We start from the raw sequence: 26620 nt of genomic DNA on the forward strand, positions 1-26620 counted from the left end.
AAGCCTGCCGAGCGGAGAAGCCACGGATCCTGAGCCCCACAGAGGTGGAGACTCTGTTGTGGGAATGGAACGGTTTTCTCCCCGTGAAGCCCTGTTTGTAACTATGTTGAGAATTAAGTAGCCTGTGTTCACAGTGGAAAGTCTCCTGAGTGGGCAGAGCTTACGCACGTCAGTTGTTCCCTCCGTTTTCTTCTTGGGCGCTGACCCAGCCTCCTGGCCAGCAGGTCCCCTTCTGTAGAATCTTCGAAGCTGTTCATCATGCTGATTTTCTGGCAAGAAAATAAATTTTGAGCCAGTGAATTTGGCTGTAACTTAGTAAGCCACCCAGTTCAAGGAAAACTTATTCTGTGAAAATTTGAGGTGAATCTTACAAATCTGCTTAAGTAAAAAATTCTGGAGTTCCCTTCATGGCTCAGCAGTTGACGACCCCGACTAGCATCCATGAGGCGCGGTTCGATCCCTGACCTCGCTCAGTGGGTTAAGGGTCTGGCACTGCCATGAGCTATGGTGTAGATCGCAGATGCGGCTCAGATCCCACGTTGCTGTGGCTGTGGTATAGGCAGGCAGCTACAGCTCCGATTCGACCCCTAGCCTGGGAACCTCCATATGCCGCCAGTACGGCCCTAAGAGACAAAAAAAGAAAAAAGAAAAAAAAATTCTATTTTACATAACAATTTTAGAGGTTAGTATGCTTTGGTTAAATAGCGTAGTGGTTCTTTTTATGTCAATATTGACTTACGGCTAAAAATCATTTGATTTTAGGTAGCTAGTTTAAGGAAAGTGAAGTCTTTCTAACATTTTAAACAGTGAGTGAATACTTTTAAAGAATCTACTTAAAATTTGAGGCAGTATATGAAGAGAGTGGAGGAGTTCCCATCATGACTCAACAGTAATGAACCCAATTAGTATCCATGAGGACACAGGTTCGATCCCTGGCCTTAGTGGGTTTAAGGATTTGGTGTTGCCATGAGCTGTGGCGTAGGCCGGCAGCTGGGGCTCCGATTCGACCCCTCGCTGGGAACTTCCATGTGCCGCAGGTGCAGCCCTAAAAAGACAGACAAAAAAGAGTGGCTTTGTCACATAGGCTAGCTGACTACACATGAAAGTAAATACATATTTTAAAAGTAAATCTTTTTTTGCATTTTTTGATAAATTCATGGAGAAAATATATAAATGGTATGATGAAACTATTGTATTCTTGAATTTTTTTGTAAGTTTTCATTGAAATCGAGAAGCATGAAGGAATTTAATAACAAAATCCGCAGAAAAAGTATGTCGCTTAGTTGTGGAGGAGGGCATGGGTTTCCAGGGGTACCTGCTTCTCCTGTGCCCTCGGCCACGGGGGCCCCACCTGCCGCCCGCAGTCTGTGCCTGCGGGACGTGGCGCTGGCGTTCCTGCTGCATGTTGCTTCCTCTTGGGAACTAAGCTGGAAGCCTGGCTCAGTCAGAATTGCTGCGACCTCGTGTCCTATGTAGGATGACTGGGGAGCTGTCCCCACACTCCGTGACTCCCGCGGGCCTCTGTCCGGTCACGCTTGGCGCAGCGCATCAGGCAGTGACAGCTGTAGAGGCGGTGGCGGTCGTGCGTTTTGTGAGTTTCCCCAGGATTCCTAGCTCCACATATTGCATCTCAAATAGCCTTTGAAACAAAGTCATTGAGGGCCGCTGCCGGCAGGCAGGAGGCCGTCCTGTGACCCCTGGTTGTGGTTCCTTTTGTCTCGTGTCTCTGGAGGGGCAGTGACAGCTCAGGTTCTGTCTGGGGCTGCGCCGTCCCAGGAAGTCTGTAGAACCTGCCACCTTGTCTGTGTGTGTGTGCTTCACTTGCAGGAGAAGTACGCGTGTGCGCTGAAGAGAGCGGGTATCAGCATCGTGACCCCCGACTGGGTGCTGGACTGCATATCGGAGAAGGCCAAGAAGGACGAGGCGCTCTACCATCCTCGGCTCATTATTTATGAGGAGGAGGAAGAGGAGGAGGAGGAGGAGGTAGAAAATGAGGAGCAAGACTCCGCAAACGAGGCCAGTAGCGACGAGAAGTCGAGCCCCGCCAGTTCTCAGGGAGGCTCCCCTGCAGGTGACCCGCAGTTTTCACCCAAAGCGAACGCCGAGAAGGCCAAGGGGGAGCTGATGTTCGACGATTCTTCAGATTCCTCCCCGGAAAAGCAAGAGAGGAATCTAAACTGGACCCCGGCGGAAGTGCCCCCGCTGACGGCCGCCAAGCGCCGGCTGCCGCCCGGCAAGGAGCCCGGCCTCATTAACCTGTGTGCCAACGTGCCGCCGGTCCCGGGGGGTGTCCTGCCTCCTGAGGTCCGTGGGAACCTGGTGGCCCCGGGACAGGCCCTCCCGGGCTCCGAGAGGCCCGAGGCGATGGCCGCCTGGAGCCCGGCCGTGCGGACGCTGCGCAACATCACCAACAGCGCCGACATCCAGCAGATGAGCCGGCCCCCCAACGTGGCCCACGTAAGTCCCTCCGAGAGGACGGGCGGCCCCGCGGTGGGCACGCGGCGGGCCTCAGCTTCCCGTGGCGTTCGCCGCCGCCTCACTGCAGCCACGTCAGCAGCAGTATCTGTTTGCACGAGAACTGGTGTTACGCCTTGTACGTATGCATGTACGTGTGCAGCACGTATTCCCGCGTCGTAACTTCTGCAGAAGAGGGTGACAACAGGCACACAGGTGGGGCTCTGACTGCTGAGCTGGCCCTGGGACACCGGTGGCAAGTGCTGTCCTGGAAGAGCGGCTTCCTTCCCCTCTTGCTCCGTTTCGTTGGGGGCCGCAGAAGCGGCGGTCCGCCACCCGGTCCTTAGGTGCCTGGGGTGACCTTGCAGGAGGTGAATAACACACACTAAGTCCATTTCGCTTGCTGAAGAAGCCATAGTTTTAATTTAACGGAAGGAAGGTGGTCAAGGGTGTGTTGCATTTTTATGGTCCCTGGGAAAGAAAGACAAGTGCCCTGCCCCGGTTTTAGGTGGTGCAGACAAACCTGAGCAGCAGGGCCTCTCGCGGCTGCAGGTGTTGATGAGCTTAAATCCAGGTGGGTCCTGGAGGACTGTGAGGGCACAGCGGTGCAGGTGACAGGAACATCGGCTCTGAAGACCCCAGCGTAGGCCTGCCTGTGCTGAGCCCCAAGGAAAGAAAGCCCTGAGTTAGTGCGCGGAGTGGGTGGAGACAGAAAGGGGGGGGGGCCTTTAGTCGGGGTCACCAAATGCTTCCTCTTATTGTAAATCACAGCCCCATACCCAAGTCTGGTAGTGGTGGCCATTAAAGATGCATAAAAGATTAAAAATGCCCTTCCTCCCGCCTCGGGCTAAGCAGTGACTAATGGATAGTCCTGGTCCTTGAGACGAGGGGGGCAGGGGTGAGCACAGCGGGCAGAGCGCAGGGGAGAGACGTGGTCAGGGCTTTACGGGGACGAGGTTCGACAGACACCCAGTTCTGGGAAGGCCGTGTGGCCGGAGCTGGTTAGGAGCCCGCGTAAGTGGGTGACCCTGGCCAGCATGTTAGCGAGAGTGGGCACAGTGGGGTCCAGGCCAGGGAGGGGATCCGAGGGTGGTGGGTCCCTGGCAGCCTGGTGGTCAGAGCATGGCGCGTTTGGGTGAGCGGTGTGGAGGTGGGTGGCGGAGCCGGAGGGCTCTGCGCCCCGACACTTTCTGCCCAGCACGTCGAGTTTGGTCCAGATAGTTTAGGTCGGCCTGGCTTGCCCGGATCATGAGATTCTCCGGAAAGATGGCTGGGGTTTCTGTTGTGTCCTGAGAAGTGTGTGATGGAATGAAAGGTGGAGCTGGCGTTTTGAAGTTTGCATGGTGCCCTTCCTGCGCAGCTGGGCAGCAGCTGCCCGTTCCATCCCTCGTTAGCTGTGTCTGTCATGCCCTCTGTGTTACCACCAGGGCCCTGGAGGTGAATCTGAGTTGTCAGCCGGCCGCAGTCCAGAGAGTGATTGGCAGGGGTGGCTGGGGGCGAGGTCGAGGTCCCCAAGATGAGGTGGTCAGGGAGGGGCAGCGCTGGCCTCGTCCGGTGGGTCACGGGGCTCAGGGAGAAGGTGGAGCCCGGGGACAAGTGTGCACACCCTTGGGTGCCTGGGCCTGCTCAGCAGCACCCAGCCAGGGCACAGAGTCCCTGCCTGGCAGGGGCCGCGCAAGGAGGGCGAGGTGGTGTCGGGGAGCTGCCAGAGTGCACGGGGGGACGGGGGGCCTGCAGGTGCCCGGCCGAGGCAGAGAGAGGGGAGACATGAGCACTTGGAGGTGGCGGAGGCTGGAGGGCGAGCCAGTCTGGAGGGTGGCCCCGCTGGCCCCGGGATGTGCCCTGTGCCCGGGAAGATCCTCTCCTGGGCCACGGTGAGGGTCGCCGGCGCCAGCCTGCAGAGCCTCCGGCGGCCTGGAAAGTCACGAGTCTCCTGTCCTCGGCTGAGGCGTTAGGAGCGGCCTTCCCTTTTCCTGCCGTCTGAGCCTGTTAGGGATCCAGCGTTGTCACCCCAGCTCAGGTCAGTCCATGTGGTCCAGGAACTTCCACGTGCCACCGGAGCCACCCAAGAATAAAGTGAAATAGGCTTGCGATGTGAGAAGCGCTCCCGAGCGGGGGCTCCCAAGCGGGGACGGGCGTTTCCACTATGTGCTGTGCTTTTCAAATGCAGTGGGGGTTGGCTTAAATCCCAAGTTCCCTGTATTGGGTATAGAGGTAAAATAGTCTGGTTTGAAGTGAAGATGAGAACACCCGGGGCAGGGGCAGATCTTGCCCCTGCCAGCAAGACATCCCACCCGGGAAGACGGACTCCACCCTCTTGGCTGGGTGCACGGTGGGACCCCGTCTAGCCAGTGAATGGCTCCAGCACTAGCAAGAACAGAGAAGAGGTTTTCTGACAGTTTTTCGGTGATCTGAGAAAGATAGTACCGGAATCGGGTTCTCGTTCACGGCGGTCAAAGCAGGAACTCCGCGAACACGCAGGCAGCAAAGCTTTTATTAAGGAAAGCTCCTGGGGTTCCTGGGAGGAGGGAGAAGAGCCCTCTTTTTCTTTGTCCCATAGGGGTTTTTATTCTTTCAAGTTGGGGGGGGTACCCACGTGGGGTCCAGAGAGATGCGGTCTTCTCCCATTGGCCTTGCTCAGTGGCCCGTGTCAGTCCTTGTCCAGTAGGGTCTCAGGGTGGAAGTGTCCTGCAAGTCTCATGATTTCCTTGTCCTTCCCCTAAACTGAGGCGCAGGGCGTCAGGGATTGATGTCCTGGGCGTAGGTTCACTCCCTGCAGTAACAAGGTCTGTGGCCATGTGACTCCCTGGAGCCCGGAAGCCCCAGATGTTAAAAATCAACGGCCACGTCAAAGAAGGCGTCGAAGCCCACGTGCCTGCGCTGACGACCCAAGTTCGTCTTCTGCCTCCAGAACATGAGGACATGCTGCTGCTCAGTGTGCAGAAAATGAGTCTTTGAAATGAAAGATTTGGTTTAAAATTATATCGGGGGTTGAGGAAACATAGCAGCCGTCAAAACCCTGTTTGAACTGCACATTTTGGGCGGTTAGGAGCCTGTGGTGTGTGTCGCACTGCTGGGCATGACACGTGGCTCAGAGTTGAGTGATTTGAAGGACTATGACGGCCGTGAGGGAAAAACTCAGGCGTGACATTCAGTAAAAATTGTTGTTTGCAGGGAGTTCCCTTTGTGGCTCCATGGTAACAATCCCAGCTCGTATCCATGAGGACATGGGTTCGATCCCTGGTCCTGCTCAGGGAGTTAAGGATTCTGCGTGGCTGTGGCGTCGACCGGCAGCTGCAGCTGCAGCTCCGACTGGACCCCTAGCCTGGGAACCTCCATATGCCGCGGGTGCGGCCTTAAAAGGCAAAAGAAATTGAGGTTTGCAGTAAGGCAGCTTGTGTACTCAAGCCGTGAAGAGTCTTTTCCCTTTGAGTCTTCAGGACCAACACGTTTTCAGCCAGAGGCGGTCAGAGGGTGGAAGGTGCCGCTCCCCACACCCCCCGGCCTGCCAGGTGTGCGGCTTTCCAGGCCAGCGTCCACCCCCGTCTCTTGGGGCTCCTGTCTGGTTCTCCCTCTGCTCACACCCCGGCCTCCCGCAGCCCCCGGGGGTTGTGGTCCCTGTGGTCACCTGTTCAGAAGGCACACCCCGCCGAGTCCGGCCTCCCTGAGAAGTGAGCACAGAGAGGGGCAGCCCTGCCCACCCACCTGGGGCCCGCCGTGAGCTCCCCACTGACCTGGGCGGGCAGCAGCCTGCAGCCACCAGCCGCTTCACCTTGTGGCGGGCAGCCCCGCGTTCGTTTCCCCGCTCCCTATCGATTTTGTGTCGGTCGTTTACTTCCGAGGGTGAAGCAGTAATGTGCAGCGTTTTAAAAATAAGTGCTGATGCTCTCCCTCCGCCTCTGGCTCCCATTTCCCCTCCCAGAGGCAGCCGCTGTGCACACCAGTGTCTCCTGGGGGGGCTCAGGGCCCATCCGCAGACGTACAAGCTGGGCTCCCGCCTCCCCCCCCCCGCAGGCCTTTTTGTGGAAATGGTCGCATCCCAAATGCTGTTCTCTGCAGACACACCTGCAGGGTGTGTGCTGGGGTCCATTTCTCCTTCCACTTTTTTTCTTTTTGTAACGGCCACACCTACGGCGTATGGAAGTTCCCAGGGTAGGGGTCCAGTTGGAGCTGCAGCCGCTGGCCTACGCCAGAACCACAGCACCGCAGGATCCCAGCCATGTCTTCGACCTACATCACAGCTCCTGGCAGCGCTGGATCTTTGACCCCCTGGGCAAGGTCAGGGATCGAACGCGCGTCCTCATGGTTCCCAGTTGGGTTCGTGCGTAACCTGCTGAGCCACACCAGGAACTTCCTTCTTTCGTTATTAACCTCATTTGTTTCAGCACTAAATCTGAAGTTCATTGCGCTTGCCAGTTACGTAACCTTTATGTTTTGGAGTCTGTGTAAGTGGAAGATAGGTGTGAGAAACATACTTGAGATTTTCGTATAGTTTTAGTTATGAGGAAGTGCAATTTCTGGAGTGTTTTTTAAATGACCAAGATGCTTTAATAGGGGTGCATTGTATTGATTTGAGTTTTAGTAAAATCTCTTTGTTGCTGGTTTCCGTGGCTGTAAGAAGTTGGCTTCCAGTTTTCTTCGTGACATTCGGGGCTACCCGGGGGTGGCACACCTGCGATCTGGTGCTCAGTGCCGTGGTGTCTCCTGGCTCCCTGTCCCGACCCCTCCCTGCACAGTTTGCACAGCTCTGTCCCACTGACTCCTGTCCCTGGGAAGCAGGGTGAGCTGGAGGGCGTGGGCTGGCCCGTAGGGCATCCTGTGGCTTCAGGGCTCTGTCCCATCTGTGGGGTTCCGGGTCACTTCTGACGTGACTGTGCTCATGTTCTCGGTCAGGGAGCCCTGGCCACGTAAACAGACCAACTGGGGGTGTCTCCCCGTTCCTCGTTTACGGGGCTCGACCCAGGACACAGAGCGGGGTGACCACACACAGGGGTCGGGGGCTGGCAGCTGCTGTCCGGGGTGCCCCGTGCCTTCACCCTGGTGTGGGTCTTACTGTCCTCTGCTGGCCCTGTCCCTTGTCGGGAAGGGGCAGCTGTGGAGAGGAGGCTTGACTCAGATGAGTCCCTACTGGTGCCCTCACGCTTGTCGCTCCTGGGGCTCTCGGGTCCAGAGGGGGTCTGGGCGTGGGCGGGAGAAGGGGCCCCCGGAGGGGCACTGCCAGGCACATGCAGACCCGTCACCCCACAGCCTGAGGAACACGTGGGACATTTCGCTGCTCCCTCCCCCGGCCCTCAAACACATCAGCCGGGGTGGGGGGTGTCTGTTAACTGGAATCATTTGCTCATTCCTCTTTGCTTCCTCAGTTTCGGATTTTGGTGGTCTCAAAATACAGATTTATTGACTTCATCGAAATCGGTGATACTTAACGACCAGAAGAAAATTGCAGGTGTTTCGAAGCGTCCAGTTTGATGCTTCCCAGGCATCCGCATGTGTCAGCAATTGTTGACTGGGGCTCTGCGTGATTTTTCTTTTCTAGATCTTGCAGTCCCTTTCGGCCCCAACGAAAAGTTTAGAACAGCAGGTGAATCACAGCCAGCAGGGCCACTCGAACGCCGTGCTGTTCAGCCAAGTAAAGGTGACCACGGAGCCGCATCTGCCCCAGCCACCACCACACCCCGTCCTGCACCTGCCACCCCAACAGGCGGTGCAGCTGCAGCAGCAGTTGCCACACGCCGCACAGCAGCCTTACCCGCCGCAGGCCCTCCCCCAGCACCCGTTCCCACAGCAGCCGATGCACCGCCCCCCGCAGCAGCCGCAGCCCCTCCCGCAGCAGCTGCAGCCCCTCCCGCAGCAGCAGGCCCTGCAGCAGCAGCTGCACCAGCTGCAGCAGCAGCAGCTCGCACAGTTTCAGCAGCAGCAGCTCGCGCGCCTGCACCAGCAGCAGCAGACGCAGACCCAGGCGCCCCAGGCCCTCCAGCACCAGCCGCCGCCCCCGCAGCCCCCGCCGCCGCAGCACCAGCACCAGCTGTTTGGACACGACCCAGCAGTGGAGAGTTAGTGTGGATTTCTGCCTTTTCTCTTCCAAGTCTTACGCTTACGTCAGTGCTTTGAGAGCGTTTGAAGGTGGGCTAAGGATTTGTGTCAGGATCATTCTAGACAGTGGGGGACGGGAGTTTCCTAGGACAAGGGGCAGTTCCATCTCTGGGGGACTTGGGGGCGCCTGCCCTCGGGTGAACATTGGTTTTCGTGGAACTTGGGGCCGCGAGAACCGGCTCAGGCGTGAGCCGTTGGTTTCGTTGGTCTCGTCATTGTGGACAGACGGGCGTGTGGCAGCATTGCAGGCGTGCACAGGCGTGTGCAGATGTGCGCAGAGGCCGGCGGAGAGGCCGCGGCCAGGAGGACACCCCTTCCTCTGCGCCCGCCTGCCCGCCCGCCACCCTCCCTGCGGAAGGAGCTGTTGGTGTCTGTGCGCGCACAGCTTGGGCTCAGGGTTTGACGAACGTCTCCTGTTGTCGTTCTCTCGTAGTTCCAGAGGAAGGCTTCCTCCTGGGCTGTGTGTTTGCCATTGTGGATTATCCGGAGCAGATGTCCGACAAGCAGCTGCTGGCCACCTGGAAAAGGGTGAGGTCGTGGGCCGTACGTGTCTGCTCTGCTTGTGTCCTGGGTCCTTCTCGTCACGTTTTCTGTGACCTTGGGCGGAGCACATCTCTGGGCTTCAGTGGTCTTAGGTAGAAGGGGGAAATGTTGGACTTTCTCATTCTCTTTTTTTGGTCTTTTTAGGGCCGCACCCTCAGCGTATGGAGGTTCCCAGGCTAGAGGTCGAGTTGGAGCTGTAGCTGCCGGCCTACACCACAGCCGCGGCAACCCAGATCCGAGCCACACCTACACCACAGCCACAGCAACACCAGATCCTTAACCTCTGTCCCAGTGGGTCCTAGTCGGTCGGGTTCGTTACCTCTGAGCCACGGCAAGAACTCCAGGACTCTCTCAAGATTCATCTCAGGCCTAGAATTTAAGCGACACAGATCACTCGGCTGAGGTTTGGTGACCTCAGATGGGGGGCTGTCGGCTCGCAGGTGCCTCAGTCGTTTCTGCTTCCCAAGGGTGAGTGGGAGAAGCCCTGGAGTCCCAGGTTGGGTGGGACCCCGGCGTCCTCTAGGCCAGGCGCAGGACTGTCGTCCATCGATTGAGTAATGGCTTTGCGCGGTGGCCTTTGAGGAAAAGCAAAGGGGAACGCTTTTTCCTGCGGTGCCACGAATCCGATTGAGTCAGATTTTCTGTTAAAAAGTGACCTTGTACAGGTGCTTCTCCAAAAGCACCCCTGGTGTCTCAGGGCCTGCCCTGTGCCAGGCCAGGTGAGGCCGGGGCGGGGTGGGCTGCACAGACGGCGGTGAGCAGCGTGCCAGGTGCAGGGAGAGCCCAGGGAGGACACAGCTATGTCGTTGCGGGGTTGGGGAGGGGGGTCAGCTGGAGAACAGTCTCCAGGGACGTAGAGGAATAGGAGTTCGTGGGGGGGGGTCCCCGGGAGTGGCACCGAATGGGGGTGGAGGGGCAGAAAGGGGAGGGAGCAGGTCCAGGAGGCAGGAGACCAAGGCCAGGCCATGCCTCCCGAGACCACGCTTAGATGCCCTGTTACAGAAACGGGCATTCAGAAAGGGGATCGGCTTGTTTCCATGGTGAAGGAGGAGTGAGGAAGACCCTGGAGCCGGCGAGCACCGGCCAGGGCTGTGGGCAGGGGTGAGGCTGGGGGGTTACAGCGGCAGAAGCCCGCCCCAAATCGTGGGCGTGTAGAAGGTGATACGCAGAAACCGTTCTTAAAAAAGAAACAGAGCAAAACCCAAAGATCAAAGGTTCGGTGTACGGGGGTTGGTTTTGTTCTCCAATTAAAGGATGAGTCCGAAAGGCCCACTGTTAAATGACAGGAGTGGGGGACAGAGGAAAGGAAGGCCAGAAGACAGCTCTCAGCTGCAGGGTGCTGTCCGCGTGGGAAGGGCTGGAGAGCACTGGCTGGACCACGGCCGGGAGCCAGACGGCAGTGGCGTCATGTCTGCACTGTTCTGAGGGCAGCGCATTTCTCACCTGGAGCAGCCTCTCCAGTCCGTCAGTGAGGCCGTGGGACAGAGGCAATTTCAGGCCCCTGAAGTCCAAACGTCCCCCTCCCCGAGGCCTGCAAAGGGGCAGATGTGGTTGGGGTGCGGGGGCTCTAGGGGGAGGGGAGGGGAGATCGTGGAGGCAGGTGCAGGTGGGGCGGGGCGGCGTCGGGAAGGGTGATGCTGTGCCTTCTGCCGGTTGGAAATTCTCAGGGCTGCTCCCGGCCTCGGCTCCCTCCCTCTGCCAGGGTGGCACGCCAGGGCCTCGCTGGAGAGCGTGGCGACCGTGGAGAGGGAACTGCGCCGCCCCTCCTGTTGCGGCTCTGTCTTAGGGCCCCCGCCCGGCCCTCCACGTCTGTCCAGTCCAGCTCTGGGCCGAGTCCGTGGCTCCTGGAGGGAGGGCAGCAGGGGGCGTTACATTTCTTTGAAGAGTTTGGGGAATGAATGAGTGAGAAAAACCAAGAAAAAGACAGGTGGGCAGAGGGGAGTCAGGCATTCATCCACACCAGGGGGAGCGGACGTGGGCGCCGGCAGGAACCAGATCCTGGTATGCCGCTGCAAGCCAGCTGGGACAGCCCCCCCCCGCCCGGCTGCCTGAGTCTGTTTCTAAAAATGAATTTGTGTTATTTACCAACTTCATTCTGAATTGCTTTCCCCCCCCTTTTAGAGTAAAGTTTCTGAAAATCACGGATTCTGCCCCCGGGGGCCTTTGGCTGCGTCTGACGCATGTTCAGTTGCCACAGCTGGGGGTGGGGGCAACTCTGGGCCCCCAATGGGTGCAGGTCAGGGACGCTGCCAGCCTCGTCCGATGCCCGGCTGGTCTCAAACACCCATAGTGCCCAGTGGAGGGGACCTTCTGCTTTTCTTCTCTTTTCCCCTGGAAATTCACATTTCTTTTCCTGTGGTTGATTTCTAGTTTGATGCCATCGTGGTCAGAGAAGATACTTGAAACAGTGTCTGTACTCTTAAATTTGTGGACATTAGTTTTGTGCCCCAGCAGGTGGTCAGTCCTTGAGAATGTTCCATGTGTATTCTGATTTTGGGGGGATGTACTGTCCTGTAAATGTCGTTTAAGTCTAGCTTTTCTACTGTGGCTTCAGGATCGCTGTTGCCTTTTTGATTCTCTGTCTAGAGGATGTGTCCATCGATGTGAGAGGGGTGTTAACGTGTCCTACTGTGATGGTATCCCCATCAGTTTCTCCTTTTATGTCTGTTAGTGTTTATCATTAGGTATTTGGGTGCTCCTGTATTAGATCGGGGACATATATGTTGGCAAGTGTAATATCCTCTGTTATTTTTTTGTCTTTCTTTCAGGGCTGCGCCTGTGGCATATGGAGGTTCCCAGGCTAAGGGTCTAATCAGAGCCGCAGCTGCCGGCCTACACCACAGCCACAGCCACTCGGGATCTGAGCCGCGTCTGCGACCTGCACCGCAGCTCATGGCAACACCCGAACCCTGAACCCACTGAGCGAGGCCAGGGATGGAGCCCGCATCCTCGTGGTTCTTAGTTGGGTTTGTTTCCACTGCGCCATGATGGGAACCCCTCTTACCTTCGTTTTCTTTAGAGGAGCCCTTTTAGGGTTTCTTTTTGACTGGGTTTAGTGTTGCTGTGCTCTTCTAGGGAGGGTTTATGGAGACATTATTTCTCCTATTTGAATGGTATGCTTGCGGGGTAGAGTATTCTGGCTGCCAATTTTTCCCTTTTAGAACTTTGCCTCTTCTCTTCTGGCCTGTAGTGTTTCTGCAGAGGAAATCAGCTGATAGCCTTATGGGGGTTCCCTTATAATTAATTCTTTGTTTTTCTCTTGCTGCCTTTAGAATCCTCTCCTTTAACTTCTGCAGTTTTCATTGTAATGGTATCTGTGTCCTCTCGATTGGGAAAGTTTTCAGCCGTGATTTCCTCAAATACCGTTTCCGTCCCCTTTTTGTTTCCTCCTCCTCTGGAATCCCTGTGGTGAATAGGTGGGTCTGCTTTAGGTGGGCCCACGGATCTCTCATTGCTTTCCTCTCTGCATTTGGTGTTCTGTCTGCGGTCCTGATGGGGCGATTTCCATTGTTCTAACTTCCAAGTCACTTGCTCCTTCCTCTGCATCCTTCCTTCTGCTGCTCAGCGCCTTTAACTCAGCTTGCGTCTCTGCAGATGCATTTTCTGGTTTTCCTTGGCTCCTCCTTACCATTTCTAGTTCTTTCTAAAGGAGTCTGCATTACCGTTCATACCCTCTCTTAATTCCTTCGGTATTTTCACTCTCTCCTTTTTGAACTCAGTATCTGTGAGACTGCAAGGTCTGTTTCATTGTCTGCTCATTTAGGAGAATTCTCCTGTTTTTCTAACTGGGAATCACTCCTGAGCTGCTCTGGTTTGCTTATATTTGTCTTATTCTCCAGAGCCTGCGTCTCAGTGCCCAGCCCTGGCCTGAGCGTCTCGGGCTGTGGTGTCCAGGGCGGTGGTGCAGCTGGTCTGTGCGGCTCTCCCTCTGCTCGGCCCTCCTCGGTCCAGCTGCTGTGCTTTTCTTGGTGACTTTGAGGTCCCTCCGTCTCGGCTCATCTCCCGGTGGGTTAGGTGGTGGGTTCCTTTCCTCTTTCACGGCTCCCTCTCAGGAGTGCTAGTCCCGTCCTGATTCCTTCTCGCTCTTCTTCCCTTTGGCTCTGCGCAGCCATGGGGAGGGCTGCTTGCCCTTTTTGGAGGTTGAAGGTCTGCTGCCAGCGTTCAGTAGATGATCTGTGTGAATCGCTCTACACGTGGATGGGCTTGGGGGTGTTTGGGGGAGAAGGTGAGCGCCGTGTCTTACTCCTCCCCCCTCCTGGAAAGTCGGATGAACGGGTGTTAGAGGTCATTGCAGTTCCGTGGTGCCGAGTGGGAGAGCCCATCAGTGTAACTGATGTCTCTTCTCTACTTGGGGAAATACCTCTGCGAATCCACCCTGGACCCTTCCAGTCGCTGTCTTGTTTGAAATGGCAGTTCCCTCCCGCCCTGAGCCCCGTCTTGTGTGTGTGCAGATAATCCAGGCGCACGGAGGGGCCGTGGACCCCACGTTCTCCAGCCGCTGCACACACCTTCTCTGCGAGAGTCAAGTCAGCGGGCTCTTTGCGCAGGTGAGTCCACGTTAGGACGCTGGCTCCAGGAGGAGCTGTTTCCTCCCTCTGAAACGGGGACATGGCATCCCACCCTTGCTCCGCAGGCGCTGGCGGATCAGTCCTCTGTGGCCAGCAGGCCTTTCTGACTTCGAGGACTGAGCGAAGGGGAGGTGTCCGGGTGGTGTTAGGAGACGGCGGGCTCCCTCCCGCTCGGCCACGGCCACACGGAACAGACGAGGGGTGTCCCGACCCGGTCGGGCCCTCCGAGCTGCCGTCCGCCTGCAGAGCCTGAGCCCTCCGCCCGGCGTGGCCTCCCCTCCTGCCCGCAGGTCCGCTGCCTCTCCCGTGGACGAGCAGGGTTGGCGTGATGGGATAGAGGGCCCTGGCCGTCGCCTTTGCCTGCTTTCCCCTTTGCAGTTAAAAGTGCGCAGCTCCTCGGGAGGGGTTTGCCTCGGCTTCACCTTAGGTGGGCAGGTGGGGTTTCTCATGACGTGGCTCTGGGGCCCCTGTGTTCTCGTGGGGCGTTTGCTCTCCGGTGGCCGCACGTGTCCTCTCCTTCCCCAGGGCGGGCTCGCGTCCTGGTGTGGATGGTGGCCTTTTCGGGTTGTCCAAGACTCACCTGTTAGACTTCGGAGTGGGTTCCTTTCGCGAATCGAGTGCTCCACGCCTGAAACTCCTCGTGGTTAGGGCTTCCGGTGGAGTGGTGGGAGGCTGCACAGCCTCCCAGGTTTGTCCTTAACCTGCCTGCAGTCGCAAACCCAGACGACAGGCCGCGCTGTTCTGTCTGCAGGCGATAAAGGAGAGGAAGAGGTGCGTCACGGCGCACTGGCTGAACGCCGTCCTGAAGAAGAAGCGGCTGGTGCCGCCCCACCGCGCCCTGCACTTCCCCGTGGCCTTCCCGCCCGGCGGGAAGCCCTGCTCCCAGCACGTAAGGCGCTCCCCGCCCGTTGGGGTCCTCCGGCTGGTGTCGCGGGCAGCCCACCCCCTTTGGCGGCCGAGGCCGTGTCTTCTGTGGGCTGCGAGGGGCCCACTGGCCGGGGCCCAGCCGAGCAGGCATCTCTCTTCCTTCTGCCCTCCTGGGACTGTCACTGCTTCCTGCACAGAACAGATGTTCGGTCGAGTCTCCTAAGCCTGAAAGTCCTAAAACAAATCAAGTGTCTGGCACCACAAGTGGCCACGGTGGAGGGGACGTTGTCGTCACTGTAGGTTCCCCCTCAGCTGAGCTCAAAATCGGGGTCAGAAGGAAGCACTGATACTTATGCATTTACTAAAATACCTTCGTTTTAAAGGATCTGAACAGTGTCACTTTACCACACACCCGAAAGGTTCTCCCGGGGTTGGCGTGCTTGCTTCCCTTGCCCTCGGCGGCTGTGTGTGTTCCGCGTGGCACTGACACTTCTGGCTCTGACGCTGTGCGGAGCGCTATCACCCGATGCCTCGCGTGCTGCCGGCGAGGAGGGGAGACCCGTCTCCGTCTGTGAGGCGGCGTGCGCATCTGACCGGACTTGCTCTCGTCCTAGATTATCTCTGTGACTGGCTTCGTCGACAGCGACAGGGACGACCTGAAGCTGATGGCCTACCTGGCAGGTGCCAAGTACACGGGCTACCTCTGCCGCAGCAACACGGTCCTCATCTGCAAAGAGTGAGTGCGCCGCGGGTGTTGCCGCCGCAGCTCTCAGTTTGTCGTGGTTTTGTGGTAGAAGTTTGAGCAGGAAAATCAAGTCCGTTAAAAGGATGGCAGTGGCATTCCTGCTGGTGCCAGGGGAAACACCTATGCAGTTTAAAATCAGATGAATTCAAGAAATTCAGCTTACCCCGGAACCAGCAGTGAGGTCACAGCAGGACTCAGGACCCACGCAAGTCTTGGGTGGGCACGTAATTAGCAGCCAGGGATTACTGTCAGCTCTGCCTCCCCCCCCCCCCATGGCTTTTTAGGGCCACACCCGCGGCATATGGAGGTTCCCAGGCGAGGGGTCGCTGTCAGAGCTGCAGCTGCCGGTCTACACCACAGCAACGCCAGACCCGCGCTGCATCTGCGACCTACCCCACAGCTCACGGCAACGCCGGATCCTTGACCCACTGAGCGAGGACAGGGATCGAACTCGTGTCCTCGTGGACACCAGTCAGGCTCATTACCACGGAGCCACGACAGGAACTCCCAGGTCTGCCATTTCTAGTGTGAGAAGACGTTTATGGGCTTTTGTTGAAAACGAATATAAATCTGAACCCAGGCTAACTCCAACACTGTCTCGTCTCTTCCAAAAAAAAAAAAAAAAGACCAACGGGTTTAAAGTATGAAAAAGCCAAAGAGTGGAGGATCCCGTGCGTGAACGCCCAGTGGCTGGGAGACATCCTTCTGGGGAACTTCGAGGCGCTGCGGCAGATCCAGTGTGGGCGCTACACAGCCTTCAACCTGCAGGACCCCTTTGCTCCGACTCCACACTTGGTTCTCAACCTCCTGGGTGAGGGCTGGCCCCCCCGTGCGGGCTCACTGCCGGCCTCGGCTCGGGTCTCCCCCTCTTCCCGCTTCCTCTCCACCCCTTCTTCCTTGGCACTCTGCCCAGTTTTTGTTGAGTTTGTCCCTTTTTTTTAATGGACTCTTAGAGGTGGAAGGAGTGTGCAGAAGCCTCTTGGAGTCTTGTCTCTCCAGCCGGCTCACGAAAGCGTCCCCTGCTGTGCCATGTGGCCGCCGGGACCTGCTCCTCCCTCCCACTGTCAGCTGCACGTCCTGCAGGGTTTTATTTTACGTTTACTGAACTGACCACCACTCCAGAAAATGGCCCTTCCGACTCTGTTTTAATACTCTCTTCCGTTCAGAAGCCCCGTGAGTTCCAGTCTGAGTGGCTTTAGTCACGACAGAGTTCTCCTTCACTGTTGCATCACCTTCGGGCGTCCCTGTGACGCACTTCAGGGTCCAACTTCAACTCTAAAGCGGTTGCACAGACTGGTTCTCCCCCCGTGGACTTCGCCCCGGGCTCGGGCCCATCCCCGACCGCCTTGTCACGGTGGTTTCTCGGAGGCCAGACAGCGTGGTCCCCGAATTGGCTGGCGGGACAGCAGGCAGGTGCAGGTGCTTCTGCTGCACCTCCGGCCAGACAGCTCCTGTCTGGCCAGGCTAGTCCTAGAAATGATATCAGCCCGGCCCCCTGTGCGTCTAGGGTTGCCTGCTCCCAAAAAGGCTCTTCTCTCAAGAGTTCTCTGTTTACACAGTAGATGCGAAAACTAACCTGTTTCTCTCTCTAGATGCTTGGAGAGTTCCCTTAAAGGTGTCAGCAGAGCTGTTGATGGTATGTCAAGTTAATAACCTTACTTTATATCATTATATTGTATCATATTATATCATAAAAATTGTATTGGGAATTTGTGATAGAGCCGTCATGTGTTGTCTTCTCACCTGTCTTGGGTACTAGACCCTGTGTCTTTTCTTTCTTCCTTTCCATTGATGTCGGCTCTTCGTGTTTATCCATGTTAGGGACGTTATTTGCTTCAGAAAGCTGTGCGAGTGCTTAAAGGATGGGGGGTGAAGGCAGAGGCCGTGTTTGCGTAGGGTTAGAGAGGCAGGAGCCGGGACCTGCGTGCACTACAGCCCCTGGACCTGAAGCGCACTCGACAGGAGGCCCTGACCTCATGGGGGGCGGCTGTGCCCTCCGGTCCCGGGCGGGGGTGGTTGCAGCACCTTGGCTGACATCTCCCACGGGATACGTTCAGAAGGGGTCGCTCTGGCCGTGAGTGCCAGCTGTGCTCTGTCGCAGAGTAAGGGAGGAAGGGCTGCCTTTGTGGTGCGAGGCCTTCTCCGTTCTCAGCCCAGGTTGAGAGCGAGTGGCTTCAGCGGGTGGAACCCAAGTCAGGTGTGTTCGTTTAAGATGTGAGCAGGCAGGGCTGGGTAGGGGGGTAGCAGCTGTGCGGAGAGGCTGGCTGTCGGGAGACCTCTGGGGACACACCTCACCGCCCCCCTCTGGCTGGTTCCAGGAACTTGGGCAGCGCACCTGGAACCAGAGTGGCCCTTAACACTGTGCCTTGGCCTCCATGGCACTGTGACCTGGTTGTCCAGGTGACGTTTTATTCTAAGAACAGTCTTACTTTTAGGGGTATAAGTGCAATGAGTATGTTTTCTAAATTGGGACACGAGACAAAATATGCGGAGTGGAGAGTGTGCTGAGGGCGTTCCCGTGTGGTGCGGTGCGTTAAGGACCTGGCCTTGCCACAGCCGTGGCTCAGATCCAGTCCCTGGCCTGGGAACTCCAGATGCTGCGGGGGCAGTTCCTCCCCCCATCCCACCCCCAAAAAAGTGTTGTGAAAAGTTCAAGGTCGAGAGCTGAGTCTGTGAGGCCAGCGGAGGCAGAGAGGGAGGGAGACAGTTTACAGAACCGTGGGGTCAGGTGAATACAGAGCAGGGCCGGAACGTCACCTTGGCGGGCGTCTGGCCAGAGTCCGCCTGGCTTCCCAGGCGGTGCCCGTTCTGAGGTGCTGCCTGTGTGGGGCGCTTGGGGGGCGTGTGTAAACCTGTTCGAAGCTGCTGGATGCCTTGGGAGGTGGAGTGACGCGATGCCTTTCATTGCAGGGTGTCAGACTACCTCCCAAGCCGAAGCAGAACGAAGTAACGAATATCCAGCCTTCTTCCAAAAGAGCCAGGTAGGAAGAATCCCTTCCCTTTGTGTGGTTGGTGGTCTTTTACAGGTTTCAGGAAATGGGGCAAGTGGGAAAGCTTCTGAAACTTTCATGTCAAACAGGATGTGCTGATTGTACCTCAGCTTGATTATGACAAGGCTTTTGTTGCTGGAGGATGGGAAAGCCACTGGCTTTCCTTTTTTCTCTTTGTGGCTGCACCTGCCAGGGATCAGCCTGCACCACAGGAGGACTCCGTGTTTTTCTTTCTGTAACCAAAACTGTACCAGAACCTTCAGTGTGTAAACCATGAGCTGCTGTTGAGAGGACGGGACAGGATGGGGAACTAGCACCCAGGTGTCCTCCAGAGCTCCGGGGAGGCTCTCCTGACCCCTGACCCCGAGGGGGTGGGCGTGGTGTGCAGACCTGACCAGCCTCACCTCTGAGACGAGCTCACGGCTCGTTAGAGGAGACCCCCCTGTTCCCAGGGTGTGCACGCGGGGCGGTCACCTCCCACTCCGCATGCCCACACTGCCTAGAGTTAGTGGACTTATGAAAGCCTAGTTATATGATTGTATGTTTTTATGACTGTCGTTAAAATGCCACAAATTACCTTTTAAAAAATTGAATAGATTGTTCCAAATATAAGCTAAAAACAAAATTTGGAAAAAATTAGCGAAATGTAAAAGACTGAGAAATTTAACTTGCAATGTGTGCTTGAGTCCAGCAGCTTCGTTCTGGTGCCTCCCGGGGTGGGCGGGGCGGGGCAGGTGGAAAGCGCAGGGCTGGAGCCGAGCCGAGCCTCCTGGTGCAGGAGGAGAGGGACGGCGGGCACCAGGCTCAGTGTTGGGGAGAAGGCAGGGGACGGGGACGAAGTGGAAAGGCAGTGGCTGCCGCCCCTGGGCCACCTCTGTGTCAGTGGTGGAAAGAAGAGGAAACTCACTGCCTTCTCCCTGTGAGGAAAGGAAAGCACACACCTGAAGCCATCAAACGCCCTCATTTGCTAAGGAGCCGTTTTTCAGCTCCACCCCTGTGGTGAGTGGAAGTTCCCAGGGCCACAGATCACATCTGAGCCAGGGCTGCAACCTGGGCTAGCAAATGCCAAATCCTTAACCCACTGCACCACAACAGGCACGCCAAAGAGCTTTAAGTAAGTAATAAAATCACCCTCATGTGTCTTTATAGAATTGAAGATGTACCACCTCCCACCAAGAAGCTAACACCGGAATTGACCCCCTTCGTGCTTTTCACTGGATTTGAGCCTCTTCAAGTTCAACAGTATACTAAGGTAAAATTCTGTTCTATTTTGCATAAGGATTTTTAGGGATGTTCCCTTCTGTTTGTTCTGCCAGCACTTTTACTAAACTAACCTTTAATGAGGAATTGCTTACAGTATTTTTTTCCATCCTTGAGGCATGCAAAAGTTCCCAGGCCAGGGATCAAAACCGCACCACCGCAGTGCCAAGTCCTTAACCTCTAGGCCACCAGGGAGCTCCTAGAGAACTGTCTTAATGAGCCTCATTAGCACTCATTTCCACTTAGAAAGTCTGGGCATATTTGCTTGTCATCATGCGATGCGTGCCTTGGTCTCGGGACATTTTACTTGTTCTGGGGGGGTGGGGGCGGTGTCTCCTTGGGGTCCGGTAGGGCTCCTGTTCGCATCTCGATTTGTATGGCCTTGATTCCAAACACAGACATTGTAAGATCGGGTTCTTGGTCCAGTTGCCCCGTGTGTGCGGGCTGAGCTCTGTAGACAGTCAGGCTGTGCTCGGTACGCCGAGCTCTCACCTCTGACCTGTGGTCCCGGCCTCCAGAAGCTCTACATCCTTGGAGGGGAGGTCGCCGAGTCTGCGCAGAAGTGCACCCACCTCATCGCCAGCAAGGTGACGCGCACGGTCAAGTTCCTGACGGCCATCTCCGTGGTGAAGCACATCGTGACCCCCGAGTGGCTGGAGGAGTGTTTCAAGTGTCAGAAGTTCATTGGTGAGCTTACCGTTGGCACTCGCAGACGTGCTCCCGTCCACTGAGTCCTGGGCCCTGCGCCTTGTCCCCAGCGCTGGCTGTCGAGTGAGGTCGCACCCGCGGTCCGGCAGGCTGGCTGAGCGTTGGGTGGGGTCCTTTTGGCAGGGACGTCGCAAGAAAGCTGCGGGGACTCATTTGGAAAAACCTGAGTGCTTTTAGCGCCTTTTTGCTGCAAAGTGCAGCATGACTCTGACCCCATGGGACTTCCTTCCCTGTGGAGGCGTCGTGCCCGAGCAGCAGCGATGCCGTCCTTGAAGCCACCCAGCCTGTAACCCTCGCCCCCACTTGTCTGGCTGGAGCTCCACTGCCCTTTCCATCGTTTGTTGCTTTCGGTCTCCGTGTCCCATCCGGAGGGCACGGGCACCTGCTTCCTTGGTCCCGCGTTGCGTGGCCGGAGTACCGACGTCCCGCCTCTGCTAATCAAGGCAGACGCACACGCGTGTCTCTGGCCGCAGTCTGCCCTGGGGCGCTGTGGTCTTCTCCCCCGTTCTCACCTCTGCCCCTCACTGCCCGCCGCCCCGGACCAGAATGATTCCACCGCCAAAGGATAAGGCAAGACGCGTGGTCAGGGACCCAAGAGGCCATCAGGGACACTCCTGGTCCCCATGGGCACCACATCCTTCTGACTCACTCACCTGACCTTCCTGGTTCCTTAGGGGGCAAGTCCTGGTTAGGTCAGTAGTGAAACATTTCATAGCATGTCCTTTCCTTGGCCACTGGTAGTTAAACATAATTCAGCCTTGAGGGTTAATAAGTTCACGGCAAGTTTTATAGATGAGAAATTAAGGTTCAGAAAAGTAAAGACACTACTTACAGCAAAGCTATAACCAAACTTGAAATTACATGATTCTGTATCTAAGCTAGTAAAACCTAAGAATAAATCATTAACATGAAAATATTAAAGTCAATAATATGAAAAAAATAAAATAAAATCTGTAGCTGCAGCAGTACAGTTGACTCCTGTTCCATGAAGGGCTCGTGGTGAAACTGTCACCTGGTCACTGGCCCTGGCAGCAGAAACTAACTGGGTATGCGTTTCAGATAAATGGTAGCAGGTGGGCATGAATACGAAACCCACGGATAATGAGGACCAGCCGTATTACGGTCTTTAGAAAAGTCCTTGTCAATTGAGATTTTAGAAATTACTGTGTTCTTAAAAGATATTAATGAAATATAAAACCTAACAGTGCAGCAGGCAGAAGAAAAATGTAGAAACAGTTACTATAAACTATGTGTGTATACATATATAGGCTCTCGATTTTGTATAACTAAGAAAATTCAGAAAGAAGTCTTTTTTTTTTTTTTTTTTGCTTTTCTAGGGCCGCTCCCGTGGCATATGGAGGTTCCCAGGCTAGGAGTCTAATCAAAGCTGCAGCCACCGCCGGTCTACGCCACAGCTACAGCAACGCAGGATCCGAGCCTCATCTGCAATCTACACCACCGCTCGTGGCAACACCAGATCCTTAACCCACTGAGCGAGGCCAGGGATCGAACCCACAACCTCATGGTCCCAAGATGGATTCGTTAACCACTGAGCCGCGACAGGAACTCCAGAAGTCTCTTCTTTAATTGAAATTTATCAAGCTTACCAGTTTGTGAAAACATTTTTTACCTGTTGAAAAATCTATATTGATGGTACATTTTAGTTGACTTTCTTTAATAATGTTTGCTGTGTTGCTGTCTGAGGGTTACAGGGTGGTTCATACTCTAACCATTTAATATTCAAAAATAGACAATTTGTATTTGATCCCTCAAATTTCAGGGTTTCTTAAGAGAACTTTGCAGTTTATCATGATTGCCTTTTCCATTTTGGCGTGTAGATGGAGGCTCACGGGAGGCTGCTTTCAAGTTGGCGTCTCTATCTTAGCAGCTTGCCTTGACGTTTCCTCTGTCTTTTGTGGCTTCATCGCTCATTCTTTTGAGCACCAAGTATGGTTCCATCGTCTGGCCGCACCTCTGTTTACTGATCCACTCCCCTACCGCAGCTGACGTCTTCCTTGCTGCCTGGTTTTGCCAATTGTAAATAAAGCCGCACTCTGCTCGCAGCTTGTGTGTGGATATAAGTTTCCAGCCCCTTTGGCTACACGCCAAGCAGTGTGATCGCGGCCCCACGGTGAGAGCGTATTGGTTATGTCAGGAGCCGTCAGGCTGTCTTGTGGAGCCGTCCGGCAGCTGGCTTTCCCAGCAGCAGTGCGCCGGGGGCACCACACCCTTGCCAGCACGTTGGGAGTCGTGCGGTGGTATCTCATTTTCGTTTTAACTGGCATTTTCCTGGTGACATACCATGTTAAGCATCCTTCTGTGTTCACTGCTGTCTGCACATCTTCTGTGGTCTGTCCAGATCTTTTGCCCCTTTTTAAATTGGGTTTCCTTATTAACAGTTCTTTGTATGTTTGGATAACAAACCTTTATCAGGTACGGCTTTTACAGACATCGTGTCCCAGTGTGTGGCTTGTCTTCTCTTTCTCTTGACGTCGTCTCTCACAGAGAGAAGGGTTCGATTTTCACCAACTCCAGGCCATCCGTCTGTCTGGGCCATGCCTTTGGCTTTGTGTCTAGAAAGTCATTGCTGGTTTTCTCCGGGTACCGTCTGAGAGTTTCAGTTTTCTGTTTTAGAGATCTCTAATCCATTTTGAGTTAATTTTTGTAAAGGTTGCAAGGTCTTTTTTTTTTTTTTTTTTTTTTTTTTTTTGCATTTTTAGGGCCACACCTGCAGAATATGGAGGTGCCCAGGCTAGGGGTCGAATCAGAGCTACAGCTGCCAGCCTGTAGCAACTCAAGATCCAAGCTGCATCCGCAGCCAACACCAGGGCTCATGGCATCACCAGATCCCTAACCCACTGAGCAAGGCCAGGGATCGAACCTGTCTCCTCATGGTTACTAGTCAGATTCGTTTCCACTGAGCCACGACAGGAACTCCGAGGTCTGTGTCTAGATTGAGCTGTGTGTGTGGGTGTCCACTTGTTAAAAATTCAGACTGTCCCATTGTGTAGCCTCTGCTCCCCGGTCATTGTGGGTCAGCCTCCACCCCTGTCCCTGCCCCGCTACCCCCCCGCCCCGCCCCCTGGTCACAGCAGCCTCTCTGCCTGCCTGGGCTTCAGCTCCCCACTCTGGGCCCGGCCATTGTCCGAGAAGTGGGCAGCCATGTTTTTGGATTTTGTATTGACCCAGTGTGACAGGCCGGCTTTGTAGATCATCACAGGCTGGACCCGCACGTCCTCTGTGCTCCTGGGGAAGGTTCGTGTTCAGGTGGACTCCTGCCGAGTTGCGGTACCTGCTGCCCTTTTTAGAAAGTCAGCCTCTCACCTGGAACAGGGTCGATTTAGTTACTGTTGCTTTTCAGTGTCCTCCTCTCAGGGTCAGTATGAACTGCATCTTGGTGACCCTCACTGGTCTTCAGAAGGCATATTTGAACCTTAACGTCTGAAATACAAATTTCTTGCACAGAATTACCACCTCTCTCACAGGACAGTACTTTTGTTCATTTTTAAATTCATTATTTTTTCTCCAGTTTTTAGGCATTCTTACCTTCTTCCATCCGAAACAGTACAACCTGACTTATCTGCAGCCTGGCTGATTGTGTTTTCTAGCAGTTACTGAACAACTTGTAGCATCTCTTTCGTGACTGTCACTCTTGCTCCCAAGTCAGTGAACTCTGGTCCTTGAGCTATAAGAATGGTTTTTGCATTTTTGGTTTTTTGTTTTGTTCTGTTCTTTGCTTTTTAGGGACATGCTTGTGGCATCTGGAGGTTCCCAGGCTAGGGGTCAAATCAGAGCTACAGCTACAGCCTACACCAGATCTGAGCCATGTGTATGACCTAGAGCACAGCTCCTGGCAACACCGGATCCTTAACCCACTGAGCAAGGCCAGGGATCCAACCTGCAACCTCATGGTTCCTAGCCAGATTGTTTCTGCCCCACCGTGACAGGAACTCCAATTTTTGCATTTTTAAAGAAGAGCATGGAGTTCCCTGGTGGCTCAGCAGGTAAAGGACCCAGTGCTGTCACTGCTGTGGCGCGGGTTCAAGCCCTGGCCCAGGATCTCCCACATGCTGCAGATGCGGCTATGAATAAAAGAAGGGCATACAACCGAAACAGGAGGTGGTGCCCCTAAGTCCTCCAGCGTGTGGCATCTGGTTGAGCCCCCAGCTCCCCACTGTGAGCTGTGTTACACTGTCTGGTTATTATGATGAGATGAAGAAATACTTTTCAGAACAAGAAATGTATTCATAAGAGCAAAACATTTTGTGAGTTTTAACTTTTGACAAAGTAAACATCTCCCTTAAAAATGATCGGAAACGGAGTTCCCATCTTGGCTCAGTGGTTAACGAACCCGACTAGCATCCATGAGGACACAGGTTCAATTCCTGGCCTCACTCAGTGGGTTAAGGATCTGGTGTTGCTGTGACTGTGGTGTAGGCTGGCAGCTGTAGCTCCAATTCAACCCCTAGCCTGGGAACCTCCATATGCCGCAGGTGCAGCCTTAAGTAGACCAAAAAAAAAAAAAAGAAACCCTCAAAATTTGGTAATTTAAAATTGCTATACGTGGTGACATACTTAAAAGGAAGGCGTTTCTGGTAAATTTTAAGTGTTAACTGACTCGCGGCTAATTGAGTCAAGTCTGAGCCCTGAGGTCCTTTACCTGGACACCCGGGACGCGGTGACCATCTTCAGCCTGTGGCTCTTGGCTGGCTCCGTGGGCTCGGAGCGTCGGCTTACAGCGGATGGGTGCGGAGGGAGGGCAGGGGAGCGGGCGGGAGCAGCTGAGACTTGCAGGCCGAGGGGCCGCAGGGGAGCGGGAGCCGCGAGGGACAGGCGCCTGCCCGCCGGGCCCGGAGCCGCTCGCCCGCGCTCCTCCCGGGCGCGTGCACGGTGCCGAGCGCGTGCCGCTCTCTTGCAGACGAGCAGAACTACCTGCTGCGCGACGCCGAGGCCGAGGTGCTCTTCTCCTTCAGTCTGGAAGAGTCCTTGAGGAGGGCGCACCTGGCTCCGCTCTTCAAGGTACCGCGATGCTCCAGGTGACAGGGACGGGGTGGGACGCTGGCTTCTCCTCGCTGCCGCCTCGCGGCCCGTGCGCCCGGGCGTCTCCCGCCTGGGCCGTCGGTGCCTCCAGAGCCCTGCTCCCGCCTGTATCTGAAAGGCTCGGTGCCGGGCGGAACAGCCTAGATGTGTGCGTCAGAAAGACCCAGGCAGTACAAACATGTCAGTGTGTTTCTGGATATTTACTTGGTAAGAGACAGTTGATGTTTCTGCTTAAAACAACTTATGTTACTTAATACTTTTCTCATTAAGTGTACATTCAACTGGAGAATGGGGAATATCTTGGAAAAATATGAATTGAGTTGTGCCTAATAATTCTGGGCTACAATATTCAAATATTTGATAAGATAGATACAAGAAGGTTTTCAAATTGTTCTAACCGTTGCTAATTAATAAAGGGTACTCAGTGTTCTGCTGTATTCTTAAGGAGCCAACCTAGGAATCGGACGATTTGCAACAGTGGGTTAAGAGTATTTTACCTAAAATGGTCTCATTTTTCCTTTTTCTTTTATGAGGAATTTCAGACAAAATAGTGTTTTGGGGTAGGTACACTTACGAGCAAGGATGTGCATTTTTGTTTGTCTTTTTGCTTTTTTCTAGGGTCGCTCCTGCGGTGTATGGAGGTTCCCAGGCTAGAGGTCCAATCGGAGCTGTAGCCGCCGGCCGCACCACAGCCACAGCAACGCGGGATTCTAGCCGCAACTGCAACCTACGCCACAGCTCACAGCAACGCCGGATCCTTAACCCACTGAGCAGGCCAGGGATCGAACCCGCCACCTCATGGTTCCTAGTCGGATTCGTGAACCACTGTGCCACGACGGGAACTCCTGAGCAAGGATGTTAGAAAATTAAATCTTAGACATCAAATCATTTCCTGCTCTACAAAGATGCAGAAGCTTCACAGCTCAGAACAGTATGCAGACTGTGGGACCCGTTCTTACTCCTCTACCGCAGAGAAGGTCAGGTCTTCTAGGAATGTAAGTTCTGGCTGCTTTTAACAATCCGAGGTCATACCCAAGGATGGGAATGCTTAAGTAATTGCCAAATTTACGTACCTGGACTCCTCCAGGCCCCCTTCAGGTTTGTAGCTTCGTGACATGAGACATTTTGCCAAATCTCAGGGTAGAATTGGAGAAATTATGTACTCTAAAAATTTAATTTGCAAAGCATGGTGCACATACCTTCATTTTATTTTTAGGCGAAATATTTTTACATCACTCCTGGAATTTGCCCGAGCCTCTCGACCATGAAAGCGATTGTGGAGTGCGCAGGGGGGAAAGTGCTGTCCAAACAGCCGTCTTTCCGGAAACTCATGGAACACAAGCAAAACAAGG

At 55.1% G+C, this 26620-nt stretch overlaps 1 protein-coding gene across 3 annotated transcripts in view; it reads left to right on the plus strand.

Moving 5' to 3' along the window:
• The window catches only part of PAXIP1 (PAX interacting protein 1), a 44387-nt gene that overhangs the window by 16538 nt on the left and 1229 nt on the right, over window positions 1-26620 (plus strand). Inside the window, exons 6-18 of one of the 3 annotated variants that reach the window (XR_002340250.1) lie at window positions 1828-2457; window positions 7991-8507; window positions 8981-9075; window positions 13542-13637; window positions 14410-14547; window positions 15140-15261; window positions 15897-16081; window positions 16863-16906; window positions 18181-18251; window positions 19410-19512; window positions 20039-20207; window positions 25147-25264; window positions 26485-26619. Coding sequence is in view for 2 of the 3 variants with exons in the window: in XM_021078627.1 (XP_020934286.1) it covers window positions 1828-2457; window positions 7991-8507; window positions 8981-9075; window positions 13542-13637; window positions 14410-14547; window positions 15140-15261; window positions 15897-16081; window positions 16863-16906; window positions 18181-18251; window positions 19410-19512; window positions 20039-20207; window positions 25147-25247; window positions 26485-26619 (2406 nt within the window). In the remaining variant the exon portion in view is untranslated. Of the gene's footprint in view, window positions 1-1827; window positions 2458-7990; window positions 8508-8980; window positions 9076-13541; window positions 13638-14409; window positions 14548-15139; window positions 15262-15896; window positions 16082-16862; window positions 16907-18180; window positions 18252-19409; window positions 19513-20038; window positions 20208-20351; window positions 21124-25146; window positions 25265-26484; window position 26620 lie in introns of those variants that run through there. The other 2 variants (XM_021078627.1, XM_021078628.1) reach the window with 2 other exon arrangements.

The sequence above is a fragment of the Sus scrofa genome, chromosome 18 (assembly GCF_000003025.6).
Source record: "Sus scrofa isolate TJ Tabasco breed Duroc chromosome 18, Sscrofa11.1, whole genome shotgun sequence".
Classification (NCBI taxonomy): Eukaryota; Metazoa; Chordata; class Mammalia; order Artiodactyla; family Suidae; genus Sus; species Sus scrofa.